At 40.1% G+C, this 14,447-nt stretch overlaps 1 protein-coding gene across 1 annotated transcript; it reads left to right on the top strand.

The window, feature by feature from the left end:
• Positions 1-3,793: 3,793 nt before the first annotated feature.
• On the top strand, positions 3,794-10,705 carry pax10 (paired box 10; the record flags this gene model as incomplete). Its single annotated transcript, XM_079292831.1, has 7 exons — positions 3,794-3,899; positions 4,116-4,304; positions 7,463-7,545; positions 7,645-7,801; positions 8,017-8,090; positions 10,320-10,452; positions 10,605-10,705. 7 exons carry the CDS (start codon positions 3,794-3,796, stop codon positions 10,703-10,705), a joined length of 843 nt encoding a protein of 280 aa, XP_079148957.1.
• Positions 10,706-14,447: the final 3,742 nt, after the last annotated feature.

Genomic DNA, 14,447 nt, shown 5'->3' with positions numbered 1-14,447 from the left:
GCCTACTTCTACTAGAGTTAATATCATTGAGGCAAATATTGTATTTTTAATATTATACATATATACATGTATTTGGCAGTTAATATGCAGATTATAATTTTACACATGATCTTGTAACCTGTAAAGCATCGTAAATAGATTCATCCATCCAACCTTGGACAGAGGAGCTTAAATGAGCTCCACCTCAACCAGCTATGAACATTAACATGCTGCTTACTGTATATGTTGATGTATCATGATAACAATGCAATACCCGGTACAGCTGTAGAACGGCAGCCGTAGGTTTGAATCCGACCCGCGGCACTTTGTTGCATGTCGTGCTCTCTCTCATTCTCCCTCTTTCCTGTCTTCAGCCTTCCTATCAAGAAGGCAAAAACAAACAATGATAACGCAATAATATATATTATAATATGTAGTCATCATGCATAATGGAGAGAACATTTAGCTGGAAACACATTTGTACTTTTACTTAAGTAAAGGATGCTAATGCTTCCTCCACCACTGTTCTTGCTCCTTTTTACCTTTGAACTTGTCAAGTCCTTTCCTTTCTCCAAGGCACATCTTGGAGGAAAGTAACAGAGAAGGGGGGGGGGGGTGAGCAATGGGGGCTGCTGAGAAAGAATAGCTTAGTATGAAAGAGAGAGGGAGCGACAGAGAGAAAGGGAGCGCAAAGTCTTGTCAACCGGAAATAAAACAAGCTGGCACCCTCCCCATCCCCAAGCCCCAACACCCACCCCAAAGTCACATACTTCCTCTTCACTCTCTCTCTCCTCTGCCTCCCTGCTTCCATCTCTCTCTTCTTCTCTCCCCTCTGCTGCAAAGAGATAAATTTAAACCCCGGTTCTACTCTGCTCTCGCTCTTTGACTCTACATACCGTCATACCTGCGTCATTACTCACGGCTCACACAGACCTTGTGTGCCTATCGCCAAGGGTTTCTGTATGGTGCTCCTTTAACCCGCTCTGGGGCCAGACAAAGCCTTTGTTTATTGTCCCATAGCTTTAAGCTCGGTGTTTTATGGCAGGAGAACAATACCTCTGTTGTGAGGGAACAATACCTATGCTCTGGGAAACGCTGCTACCTAAACTACGTGCATATTTTAGCCCGAGTGTGGAAACTTTACCTGCCTACTTACAGCCTCTTTACTGCACTGTAGGCCTAAAACACTGGCCAAACATTTGCAGCTTGTCAACGATGTGAATGTGTTGCTTTTTCTTACATCATTGTAAATACAATTTTGGATATCTTTGGGTTTTGGCCCGATTGCCAAAAGAAGACATATAGCTTCAAATACTTTAGTTTGATATATATCTTTAGATATCTTTAGATAGTACTTAGCTTCTTTTTAATCCTTTATCTAGGCCCTTATGTTCTTAACCTTTTTTTTTCTATTTTATTCAATTTTACTCTATTATATGTTATATGTTCATGTCTATATCACACTGTGGGACTGCAAGAAACAGCATTTCAAATTTTCTGTATGCATAACACATGTGGAATCTTTGACAATAAAGTGAACTTTGAACTTTGAACTTTGAAATTGCAATAAAGAAAATTCAACATTTTCTGCAGTTTTATGGAACAATGAAGAAAGAAACGGGTAGACTATTCAAGAATGAAAACAAAGACAAACAAATGCAGAGCATGCTTAAAACTGCATCTTTAACTGATGCCGTCCATACAAATAATTTAGCTTTTTTACATAAATATTTTCATAATTTAATATATACACTGTATATATATATATATATATATATATATATATATATATATATATTACATTGTAAAAATATTTATATTATGAAAATATTTAGGTTTTGCTACATTACTGAACAAATTATTAATTATTAACACATCTGGGCATTCAATAGGGTTTAATGTTATATCTTTGGAGACGTTACCATCTTTATTACATTGGTAGATGCTGAAAAATGTGAAGAAATAATTCAATGAAAGTATTACTCATATTTACCTAATAACTGTGTGGTAACTATATTTTTTACAAGTTGTATTAATGATACAGACGGTACCATGATCTTTTGTAACATGCTTTTTCCTTTTTTGTAGTTTATCAGTGTTTCAAATCGATTGGAAAACATTACAACTATAAATCGTCAGTGTCTTAAACAGAAACTAAAATCGATATAATAACAACAGTATCTGTTTTTTAATAATTGTAATAATTGATCTTTTTCTTCTTGCATAAAAATATCTGCTTCTGTGTGCAATTGCTGAATGTTTTATTTTACAATATGATCGCAGATGCACGTGGACATGTCAACGCTTCATCAAAGTTTTACAACATCCAAATGAGGACCAATGAAAATGAGTCCTTGCTCGTGTGAACTTTGAGTTTAATCTAATAATATAAGTTGACTGGTTGCGCGTGTGTTTGTGTGAAAAAAACACACTTGCGTTCCGATTATACTCTGTTTTTAAGTGCAATTTATGGTTACAATTGAATTCCATCCTCTATTTATCATCCACTATCTCTCCATTATCTGTGCTTTATGCTCCACTCTCTCGGCCTCCCCTCCTCCTCTTGCTGGCATTAAGTTCAAACTTGACACTGATGTTGACTCACTTTGTCACCCCTCGGTGGCTCCCTCTCTCTCTCTTCCTCTCTCTCTCTTCCTCTCTCTCCATCGCTTGGAGGACAAGACTGCCCGCAGATGCATTTCTCTCCAGAGCCCCCCCTCTTCCTCTTTCACTCTCTCTCACCCTGTCTAACTCTCTCCATCTCTCTATACTCTCTGCTTTACACACATACACACAGTTATTGTCAACAAAGCTGGAGAACAAGGGACGTAGGGGGACCAGGGGAATAAAGGTCCACAGAGGAGGAAAGTAACACACAGGACCCACCGCATCATTTCACCTGGACACTTGGTAAGTTCGCAAAAAAGCCGTCTTTTCAGTGCTTCTATGTGGCATCATTCTGTGCTGAGATCCCTTCTTTAATGTGGACTTTGGTAGAGGCTTAGAGATGGTCCTCAAGTTACTTTGCCCTCCTAGAATAATTTCTGGAGTTTAATATAATATGCGTCGCCAAAATGAATGACGTTTGACCTTTGACATCGTGCTAATCTTGTAGTTTGTGAGATTTGGCTCAGTATTGACCTTTGCATTCCTCTCCAAAGAGGAAGTTTCTAAAATAAACGGGGAATGCAAGATACGAGGAGGAGCAGAGAAAAGCTTTTATCCTCCTCAGACTTAGACTTATTTTGGCAGGTAATGCTGCTTATGGACATACTTGAGCCCTTAACGTCTTAAACTGAAAGTTGAACATGGTTTGGGTTCGAATGTCTTGTTCGTGAAGCCGCTGTGTGTGTGCGATGCCAGTTTGTGGCTTTTCATTGTCTTTTCATGCATACATGGGTGCATGCGAGCTCGTGCTTACCAGCAGAGATAGCGCTAAAAGCAAGTAGCATAATAAATGTCATGGCTTTCAGAGTGGGTTCTAATGTACCTTTGCTCCCCATGGCATACTAGCATACCAATGTATAACACACGCACGGTACGACAGCTAGCATGTAACTAACTCCATTTCTGTCTGTCATCATGAGGCTAATTCGCCACAATGCCGACCATGTGTGAACTCATGCGATATGAACCCCTCCTTCTTCTTCTCCTCCTCGTTCCTTCCCCTAACCCCCCCCCCCCCCCCTCCAGGAGGAAGGATTGGAGGATCGAAGGAGGGAGAGAGTAGCCAAAGGGGACAGTAAACAGGGGCGGACACACACAGGACAGGGCTGCTTTCATTTCTCTTCATGGTGGTTTGGACACTCGTAGCATGTATGAGAAGTTAACAATGCTGAACCTGCAGAGCGGCTCAAACTGGAGTGGGCCTAACAACTGGTACCATGACCCCACCAGCGTTCAGACGCAACACAGCACAGGTGAGGGGAGATTTTCAACATATGTCAGTGCTCACAGGTCATCAGTTAAATGTCACCAAATTTCAACCACATTAGAAGCAGCAGTCACTTGTGGCTGTGTCACTAAGTTGCTGTCAGTTCAACGCATGAATCTGCACATTCTGTTGATCTAAAATCCAAAGTAGGAATTTGCTTGACACTCCCCCATCTCTTTTGTCACCTTCCTCTCTCTGCCAGTGTCTGAGGGCTGTCTGCTGGACACGGAGGGCAGCATGGGGGGGGAGGCAGGGGGAGGGGGAACGGGCAGAGGGGGAGGAGTCCCCGTGGAGAGGGACGAGGAGTCTCAGCTGAGGCTGCAGCTCAAGAGGAAGCTGCAGAGGAACAGGACCAGCTTCACACAGGAGCAGATCGAGGCTCTGGAGAAAGGTCAGGCCATGCAAGCACGCACAGCTCTGTCTTTGCTTTTCAGCCAATCGCCGCCCTCAGTGGGCACGAGCCACACCAGAGTATGTCATGACCAATGTTCCCTCTAATTTTTCATGTGTCTGGGCATACACACAAGCTCCCTGAGCACACTGAGGACCACTGTGAGCAACATCAGATGTGCTCTGATCAGAGTACGCTGTGGCCACACACCAGTATCACACCTGTTCAAAACCTTGGATCATAGCAAGTTACATGGCTTATTAAAAGAATCAAATTACAGCAGCAATTTTCACTAGTTTACTTTTAATATAAGTGATTTGACAAACTTTAAAGGAAAAAGACAAAAATCTTGTTGTTCATGAGATGTGTAGTATGTTTTATGTGAGAGTCCTGCTTGGCCATGGGAAGAGTCTTGCTTTGGCCTGTGTGAGGGTCCTGTTCTGGAAGAAATTATACATATACACCTTTCAGACATAACATTTTGTTCACATTAAAACATTCACATTTTGCACAATGACGTGTGCTGTAGCTTGTGATACAGTGTAAATTCCTGTAACTCTGTCTGTAAAATATGTAATTACTCAGTTTTTTATTATCATTTCTACTACCCATAAATTATCTAATAGTAACATAATTTAATGATTAATATCCATAAGTAAAAAATCTTAATAAATGTCACTAGAATATGCACAAATCTGACTTAAATTTTACCTTATTTTTCACGTCTGTCCTTCTCACTTCTCCAATGGTTGTACACTTTGTCCAGGTTGATGGCTTCGTCTGCTTCTTGCTTTGACTTTATGCGCATCAGCTGGTCCAAATGTGCCACTTCAAGACGATTTCTGGATGCTGTTTTGATTTTATTTTTAGTTTTTTCTGCTGAATGTGACGCTTGAGGTAGTCCAACTTCCATTCAGTCCACATTTTTCCCTCGGAAAACTCATTTGCTACTTTAGCTTCGCTGCATGTTTTGCAGAGTAGACCCTTCCCCCTCGAAAAAGAAGAAATCTCACCCAGTTTCACCGCTTGTTCTTCTATTTGAACATACTCCGACAGCCATTCCATCTTAAAAGAACCACATTTCTTTTTTCCAATGGCTTGGTGAGTGGATGTGTCGCTGCCCGTTCGTTTCGCCATGATAAGGGGTTAGCATTTGCGTCTCGTAACTCCGCCGCACTGTTGTTAGCTAGCTAACCTGCACGGCGCGAATGGGCAGGGCAATAGTGTCAATGCTATGATTGGCTGCGTAGCGTAAGTGAACCGAATCGTATCATTGGCTGGACACCTGTCACTCACTGAGTTACGTTGCAAAATAGTACAGAAAACAAAATTATTATTATTATTATTGGTTTAATTGATTAGATAAGATTAGGACTAATATTAGATATTAATTAATACGTTTATGTTGAATTTTATTTTATGCGCTGCATAGATTTTCTTGTGCGCTGAGAATGTGCGAGCAGTGCGCGATTGCTCAAGCGCGCAGCTTAGAGGGAACATTGGTCATGACGCAGCTTATCCTGCTGCTTTCCCCCCTGCCAACACCTTTGCTATTGGACTGTAGTCTTTACACCGTGTTAACAGCTTTTTGGGTAATGACAGGGGACATAAATATGAGAAATTATGAAGAACATTTTTAGCAGTATAGGATTTTTATTACCTATCCCTGCATGGGAGAGCAAACTTTGCCTCTCATGATCACTTTTAGATGCAAATCATCAATAATCTTTACAAATATTCCTGATCTGTTCCAAAAAGCCTCCGGCAGCGTGCACAGCAGAGTTTTGATAATGCATAATTACCATGGTTGTATTATGCAGTGAGATCCGGCCTTCGTAGGCCGATATCCACAGAGACGGATCAGAAAGCCACCCTTGACTGGATATGGCTGCAGCAGGCCCTTGAGCTAAATAAGGACGCAATGTCCACTGTGCAGCCGAGTGGAAATGTATCACTGTGGTCACTCACTACAAATGACATTAATGAGGTACCCTGACCTCAGTGCACGGCCAAGGCACAATAACAATCATGTGTTGACACAGAGACCAATTATAACCAAGCCAATTATAACAATTTGCGAGACAGACTTAATCATAGAGCTGTCGTTGATATATGGATTTATAAACCATGTGTGGGAACTTAAGTCTTTAGTTATTTACAATGCTGGTAACCTGTCAATATTATATGTTCAACAATACTATATATATATATATATATATATATATATATATATATATATATATATATATATATATATATATATATATATATATATATATATATATATATATATATATATATATATATATATGCGTGTGTGTGTGTCTTAACATATTTGTTTCGGTTTCTCTGCTGACATTTTATTGACATGCTAAACTAATGTTCAGCATCATAATTGTAGACCGCCCAGATCAATAAAGATGTCTCCATTACCAGACCTGAAACTTCAGAGTTCTTTAGGATGACTCAGACTGTCAGTTAGAGGGTGAGGCACATTCTCGTTTGAACTTGTCAACGACAAAAATGTCAGCACTTTGTCAACTTTAAATGAACTGCCACAATGAGAAATGACTCTGCGTACCTGAAGCCTCTGTGACCGTTACATGCTGTGAGTCAGAACACCAGATAGGAATACTGATCATTTTAATTCAATGTTTCTGCTGAGGCGTGAGACACAGTGCCTCATTTAGATATTCAGAAATTAAATTTTGACAAAATTAAAATCTATAGGGATTTTTTTTCAGTTTAATTTTAGCCTACTTTGACAAAGTGCTGAAGCAGCTTCTCAACTTGATGTGAACTTTCTGCGTGTTCCATAGTGATAAATCATTTATACAAAGTGCAACAGATGAATATTTTAAATATGGTTGTAAGGATACAGCTCAGCTTCCTGGATTTGTGTATCCCATGACAAGATAATTAATGATCTTAAGCAGTAATTACTTGATATGCAGATGGTTATCTGTCAAAAATAATAGGTGATTCAAACTAATTTCGGTTTGATTCCACTCTTGTGCTTTCTTTTCACATAAACAGATGAGTTTAAAACATGTTACCAACATGCAGCAAGGGTTATGAGGCGAGCTGCTCCCTGTCGTCCTGTCATCCTCTATTAAGACTCACACTGCGTGTTTGACATTGGTTAATATCTTCCACAGAGTTTGAAAGGACACATTACCCAGATGTCTTTGCGAGGGAGAGATTGGCAAACAAGATCGACTTACCAGAGGCCCGGATACAGGTAAGAGAACTAGGATTTGATTTGTATACCCCTGATGATCAACCTGTATCAACATGATTGTCACGATAAAGAAGCCTGACAGAACTCTTTGATTGACAGGTGTGGTTCTCAAACCGAAGAGCCAAGTGGAGGAGGGAGGAGAAACTGCGCAATCAAAGGAGGTCAGGGAGTGTGACTTCCTGTTCACAGAGCCAAGCCCCTCTGACCACTTCCTTCAACACATCTATCTACCATCAGCAGCACGGCAGCAGTTCAGGTAAACACGCTGCACTGCAAGACTCAATATACGTGTACATTGGCTCATTCGTACAGCACATCAGTTATACCTAAAGCATTTGCTCAGAGGGACATTTGCAAGCTGGCAAACCATTCGTTTCTCCATTAGAGCGCATGCATCTATATTTCTACTGCGAGATGTTCCCTTCCCGTGTGTGTAACTGCGTGTGTGTGTGTGTGTGTGTCTCTCTCCAGGGTCCATGTTGAGTCAGGCTGAGTCGTCCCTGCCCAGCTATAGCTCCCTGTCAGTTTTCTCATCTGGAGTCCAGGTTGGACATTTCATCATTCATCATTCATCAGCACCTTCCAAACTTAACTGAAGCAGGTCATCGTCACAGAGCAGAGCCCGTTTATTAACTCAAATACGTCCAGGGTATAAAACATATATATATATTCAAATTATAATAAAACAATAATAATAATAATTAAAGCTGCGAGCAGCGATGAACGGGCCCTCGCCATGTGCGCGTCGGGGTGCCAGCGGGACTCCGGCCTGCGCGTCCGAGAACGTCCGCGACCGTCGGACGGCACGTCCGCGAGCGAGACGTGTTTAATCCCGCGTGGACCGCCTGGTGCCGGAATTGACGCTTTGCAAATAGTCTGATGCTTCCTGCGTCCGCTGCCTGGCGCTACAGAACGCGTGCGTCGTGTTGCTCTGTGTCAAGTGTGAACCACGTAGTGTAAAAGTCACGTAAATCGGATGGTGTTTGTCAAAAAACGCAGATTTCCTTTCGCCAGCAGGTGGCGCTGTGAGTATTAGGGAAAATTAGCTTGTAGACATCCTCAGGCCATGAGTGTTATCAAGCATGTGAAGTTTGGGACCGTTTGGAACAAGTCCAGCTGAGTTACATCAGACATTTCCTTCAGCCAGTAGGCTTTGCGGGTTTACTGTAGCGCCCCCTAGTGGTCGAATGCAAAACAATTCTCAGGGTATGTTACAGCATGTGATGTGCACATATGCTGCAGAATTTGGAAAAAATTTAGAATGAAAAGTTATGTGTATTGATATTTAGCCACGCCCCTACGACGTTTATTGGTCCATATCTTGTAAACGCTAAGAGATATCAGAAAGCTTTTGATAACTTTTGATGAGGTAGATCCAGTAATGATCCACAGCAAATTTGGTAGTAATGGGCCTAAGCATGTAGGAGGAGTTCGCAGAAATGTGTTTTACACTAAATTCAAAATGGCGGACAATCTAAGTAGGCGGAGCTTAGGGGTCTGATTGGCTTTTTTGTAGCTCTAGCTCTAGTGGACATGTGTGTCAAATTTCAAGTTAATGGGACATACTGGCCGAGGGGCGTCGCCGGTCCGACTTGTAGGGGGCGCTAGAGAGCCATTTCTGAACACAGAAAGATGCATTCTTTTTCAGATGGCTATATTCACCAGGCCTGACAAGTCCCCAAAACTTGGTGAGTTTTCATGCATGGAAAGTCCTCCAACCATGCGTACGTTTACCCCAACGGGTACAATATCAATAGGGCCTCGCCGGCCCGACGTTGTCGGTTGCTCGGGCCCTAATAAAGATAATACGACTATAAGGTAACCTAAATAAAACACAAAAAGCCTAAACGAGATAGAAAGAAGTATATCTAGAAATGTGTGAATTATAAGGGATTTTAAATATGATATTGACTTTCTGAAAGAGGCAAACAAAGTGATTTGTCAAAAACAATCTTTCAAATCTTGGTCCTGATTAGGCTTAATTAGGATATTAATTCATGAATAGACTCACTCGTTACTCCATAAGAATGACAACTGAAAGGCTTCCTACAATGTGACTACATCATTCTCTTATTTCATCAAAGTTTATCAAGCAGATTTCTCAACAATAAAAGTTTTATTGTTAAAGCGTCACGTGTGTCATGAACACAAATAATCAGTGGGGTCAAAGGGTCTTTGCAGGCCCAGCCATTGTTTCAGGATCATCGGAAACAAAATGATTATTTTTTAACGAGATGGTTTCCTGCAAAAGCTAACAGCAGCATGAAAATAAATAGACCGATTTTTTGTTTCTTATTTTACATGAATCTCTATGAAATGTCATGCGTGGGTGCCAGAACAAAATCCACAAATTATCATTTACATCTGTGCATTAAATAATAACTCACAGGCAGCAGACTTTTCAATTTGTCTCTCGTTTCTTGTTTAGAAATCCCTTTATTCAAATACCCATTGGGTTGTAGCCACACATACAAATAATAATAAACAATTATCAGTGGAGGACAAGAAACATAAAAATAAGAGAAATAATTTTGCATAATGTAATGCGAAAAATGTGGCCTGCTGCTGTGCTCTCCTCCTGCCCTACAACACCACTCTAGCACCTCTATGTGGTCAACCTGAAACTGCTGTCACTTTAAACTGCTATTACAGTACATATTGCAATAAACAGCAATATACAAATATATATATACAACTTTAAAATAAGCTTTTTTTCATAGAGTACAGTCCGTTTCAATATGTATCTAACCCAAATCTTTCTCCTCCACTCTCAGTCTATTCCTTCCCAGTCGGCGGCCTCCTACTCCTGCATGTTACCTCCATCCCCCTCTGCCCCGCGCAGCTTTGACTCATCGGCGTACTCCTCCCCTCATCTGCAGACTCCGTCCTCGGCCAACTCCAACACCGGTGAGTATTTCCGTGGTAGATGTGGTTTTATTCAACAGGGGGCGGAGACTTTACGTTATGTCTGTGGGGTGTCTCGGAGTGCTTGCTGGACTGAAACTTCACAGACTGAGTAACTGCATCAGTTTTTTCTTCTAACCCTCTCTCACATGCAGGGCTCATATCGCCCGGCGTTTCAGTGCCGGTCCAGGTTCCAGGAACTGAGCAGCAGAGCATGAGTCATAACCTGGGTCAGTACTGGGCCAGATTACAGTGAACAGACAATGGCTGCCAACAAAAGAAGAAAAACAAAAAAAAGGGGGCACGTAACAAAAAAAGTGTCAAGAAAACAATATGGGGTGACACGGGTTTTTAAGGAAGCACAGGACTGAGCTATAGAGAGGGCCTCAACGAGTTGCAGACCCTGAAATGCATTAAATGTTTACAAATTCAGACAAGAGCAGCTTTGGTTGCACTTGACAGTACTCTGGTCATACTGGTATTTGCTTAGTATTATCAAGTTGCACTTTTTTGTTTGGATCGTGTGTTAATCATAGGGCTGAAGTCGGGATTAGAAATAGGATCAGTTTGAGGTGTGTTTAGGATTAAAATAGAGTCAGGATTAGGATCAGACTTAAATTAGGGTTTAGGTCACATTGTCTGTGGAGATGCAACATGTGACAGCGTATTTTATTACCAGATAGTTGAGAATTAGCATTGGACCATATTTTAATATTTACATTTGGGCTTTTACTTTCCCAAAAAAACTGGGAAAAAGTAAATGTACTCTGGATAAAACAACTGAAAACTTGTTGAGATGTGGTTGAAAGCTCTGAAAAGCCAGTAAAAGTACTTTTGAGTTTAGATTATTTTGTTACATGTTGAAACTAATTGTATCCGACCTGACGTTACTACAAGCTCTCAGTACATCAAATGTCTGCCAAGTTCATAAAAAAAAAAAAGAATAAAAAGACAGCTTCATGAACTTGAATTTTTCAAATATCAAAAGTAGAAAAAGTAGTTTTCTTTCCTCATACGTGTTGAGCAAATGGCAGGATTGTGATTATAATTCCACACAGAAATTGATGTGTGATTCAGTGGTACTATGTAAATGCCAGCAGATGTCTGTATTGTGAAGTGTAACCAGAGTTTCCTGTTACTTGAGCAGCTCAGTGATGTTGTGATAGCAAGCTTGTTCCATAAGCATAAGCTGTGCGAGGCTACCTTAAAGATTTTCAACTTGCTAACGGCAATCACTTTTACTAAAACTTAAAAACTTTCAATGAAAAAAGTAAATCCTGCCTACCCTGCCAGCAACATTACACTAAGACTGATACTGCATATTTTTGTACAGACATCTGTGTATGATGAAGATAACTGGAATATTGTCGGATGTTATTGGAGGGAAGACTGTAGCACGTTGTGGACTCGAATCATCCTCAAAGCACAAAAAAACGACGTCATTAGGGACACACCATGTCAATAAAGATAGTGTCCGATACTGAACATAACTATATGACTCATTTACACGTTTCCTAGATGACTTTTGCCAAAAACTACAGTAAACAATTACATTTTCTCTTTGTTTTATATATACAGTATATATATATATATATATATATATGAAGACTTTATCTGGTCGATCTTAAAACAGAAGCAATTGCATTTTAGATTCAGCAGTGAACCACACTTTTGATTGGCAGGGACTTTTTTTGTACCTCACACAATGAACCATATCCATCAGCCAGAGACAATCAAGAATCATTACAGAGCAAACAAAGAGGCTGCCTTCAAACAGAGACTGACAATCAAAGCTGGGAGGTAAAGGAGACTTAAAAAAAAAAAAGAATTAAAAAAAAACTGTGAAATGAATGCAACACTGTCGATACAATTGCAATGACATCAACCGTGCATGACCAAAAATGAGCCGCTGTAGACAATCAGTTACTTGCAGAAATGAATGGAGTATTGTACAAAAGCGTTGCTACTTTGCAGGGTTTGAACCTCTGCTCACTTTCCTCTGACTCGTTTTTGTTGATGCGTCTCAGTTTAATCTCATATGAAATGTCTTTCAACTCTTATTTATTTGTCTTTTCACTCGTTCACACAAGTCCTCCGTGTTGTTTCTGTTGTCGTTGTGTGTTGTGTTAGTACTGTATAGCTACCAAGAGTCAACCCTTTTGTGAAGGCCTTGGATCCCTTTAATGAAAATAAAACGGTGTGTCATGAGTATGTATTCAGGGGCCTTTATTTCTGATGTGTGGGTCAAGTTTTAAAGGTTGATCATTTAACAAGAGTTTGAACTACAAACACTTGAAAAAAAGTATTCTTATATTATCACCATTACCCAAATACAACAATTTATTACATTTTTGGGCAAATCCAACATGTGAAAATAGTATTTAGTGTAAATTGAATTGTTGTTAAACTTCTTAAAAGATAATCATCAACACATGTAATGAGATAAAGAAGATGTGCTGCTGTGAATCAACATTTATTTATTTGCAACGGATCACAACGCACTTGTATTTAAAAAGGGTCGCGCTTAGTGATGAACCCATACAGGATTATCACCAAACTATGCAGCTCCTCTCACTTCTACTCAGCATTCCGTAGGCATACCTTCTGTTTTTTCACCTCTCAACTCAAACACGACACAACGTTATTGTCTGTGAAGTGTTTACACTGTACTTCGTTTTGCATCTGTGAGGAATTTAAGTTTTAAAGCACTCCTAATTATGTATATAATGTGATGCAGTATGTTTACTTGTAGGAGTCATTTCATGCATTAAGTGTCTGTGAGAGGGGGTTTGAGGAATGTGCTGGAGTGTGTTTTGTCAGTGTTTTTTACACTTTTATAGCTGCTCCCAGGTGGCCAAATATTAGTTGATGCAGGTGTTGTTTCTTTAGGATAGATATTAGAAAGAATGTTGGTCATATGATGTAGGCTTCCATGTTATTGTTTTGGGCTTGGATTGAAAATGCTGGGTCAGTGTGGGGGAGAGAGACTATCCAACATTTACAGTTAAATCCACACTCCTTGAATGCAGCGTCGGTCATGAAGTGGACAAACCATTAGCAGGGCAGCATGTTGTGCTAATGGCATGACTCACTTACACGGCCCCTGGAGGATGCACAGATATTAAAGAAGGGAGAGGAGGAAGAGGGAAAGATAATACCAGATGCTCTGCAGAGAGAATGAACACACACTCATGAACATAATGGGATTCTAAGATGAGATCCCAGATGTCGGTGCACTCCAGCTTAATGCAGCGTCATCAATTTCCCCCAAATGTATTATAAGTACTTTGTTTTGAATAACATTGACAAAATAGTAAAATAAAATCTCCATGATGATTAACATATATAGATGTTCAGGAGTGCCAATTTTAATGTAAATATATAATCGAATCAGAATTTTATTTTCAGTGTTTTCTGGATTATAATTATTTAAATATTATTTCATTTTTAAGCTTCTGTAAACTAACACCATGAAAACATATCAAAAGAACATTGTACTTTAGTGCAATTCATAACGAAGCCATCTAAAATCATTTAGGAGGGCAAAAATACAAGACAATAACAATTTACCAGTAATTATGAGGAAAATAATAACTTGATAAACATGATTAATAATTAATTGACAGCAAAAGCCAAAATTTCTCAACGTGGGAGCGATTCAGACAGAGACAGTGTGGGCGTCCTGAAACTACTATCAAAGTCATCTACACTTAAGAGTGGAAAGCAGGATATTGTGGTTGCTGAGCACTTTAGCTCCAAGGTCAGACACAGGTGATTCACCAGGCATGAGGCCATGTAACCGGGGGGGGGGGGGGGGGGGGGAAACAGGTGAACAGATGTGGGGAACCCAACATTATGCAGTGGTACATATGGCTCTACTAAAAACAAACATACACTTCTTGTTACTCATCAGATAACGTATACTCTGATACTAAAACATGTGGAATAAGGTAATATCAGGCAATAGGAACGCCTGGCCACAAGGCGGAATTACCAAC

Source organism: Melanostigma gelatinosum (assembly GCF_949748355.1).
Source record: "Melanostigma gelatinosum genome assembly, chromosome: 21".
NCBI classification, from domain to species: domain Eukaryota; kingdom Metazoa; phylum Chordata; class Actinopteri; order Perciformes; family Zoarcidae; genus Melanostigma; species Melanostigma gelatinosum.
The sequence above is the reverse complement of the archived record's forward strand: the minus strand, read 5'-3'. Positions and strand labels throughout refer to the sequence as shown.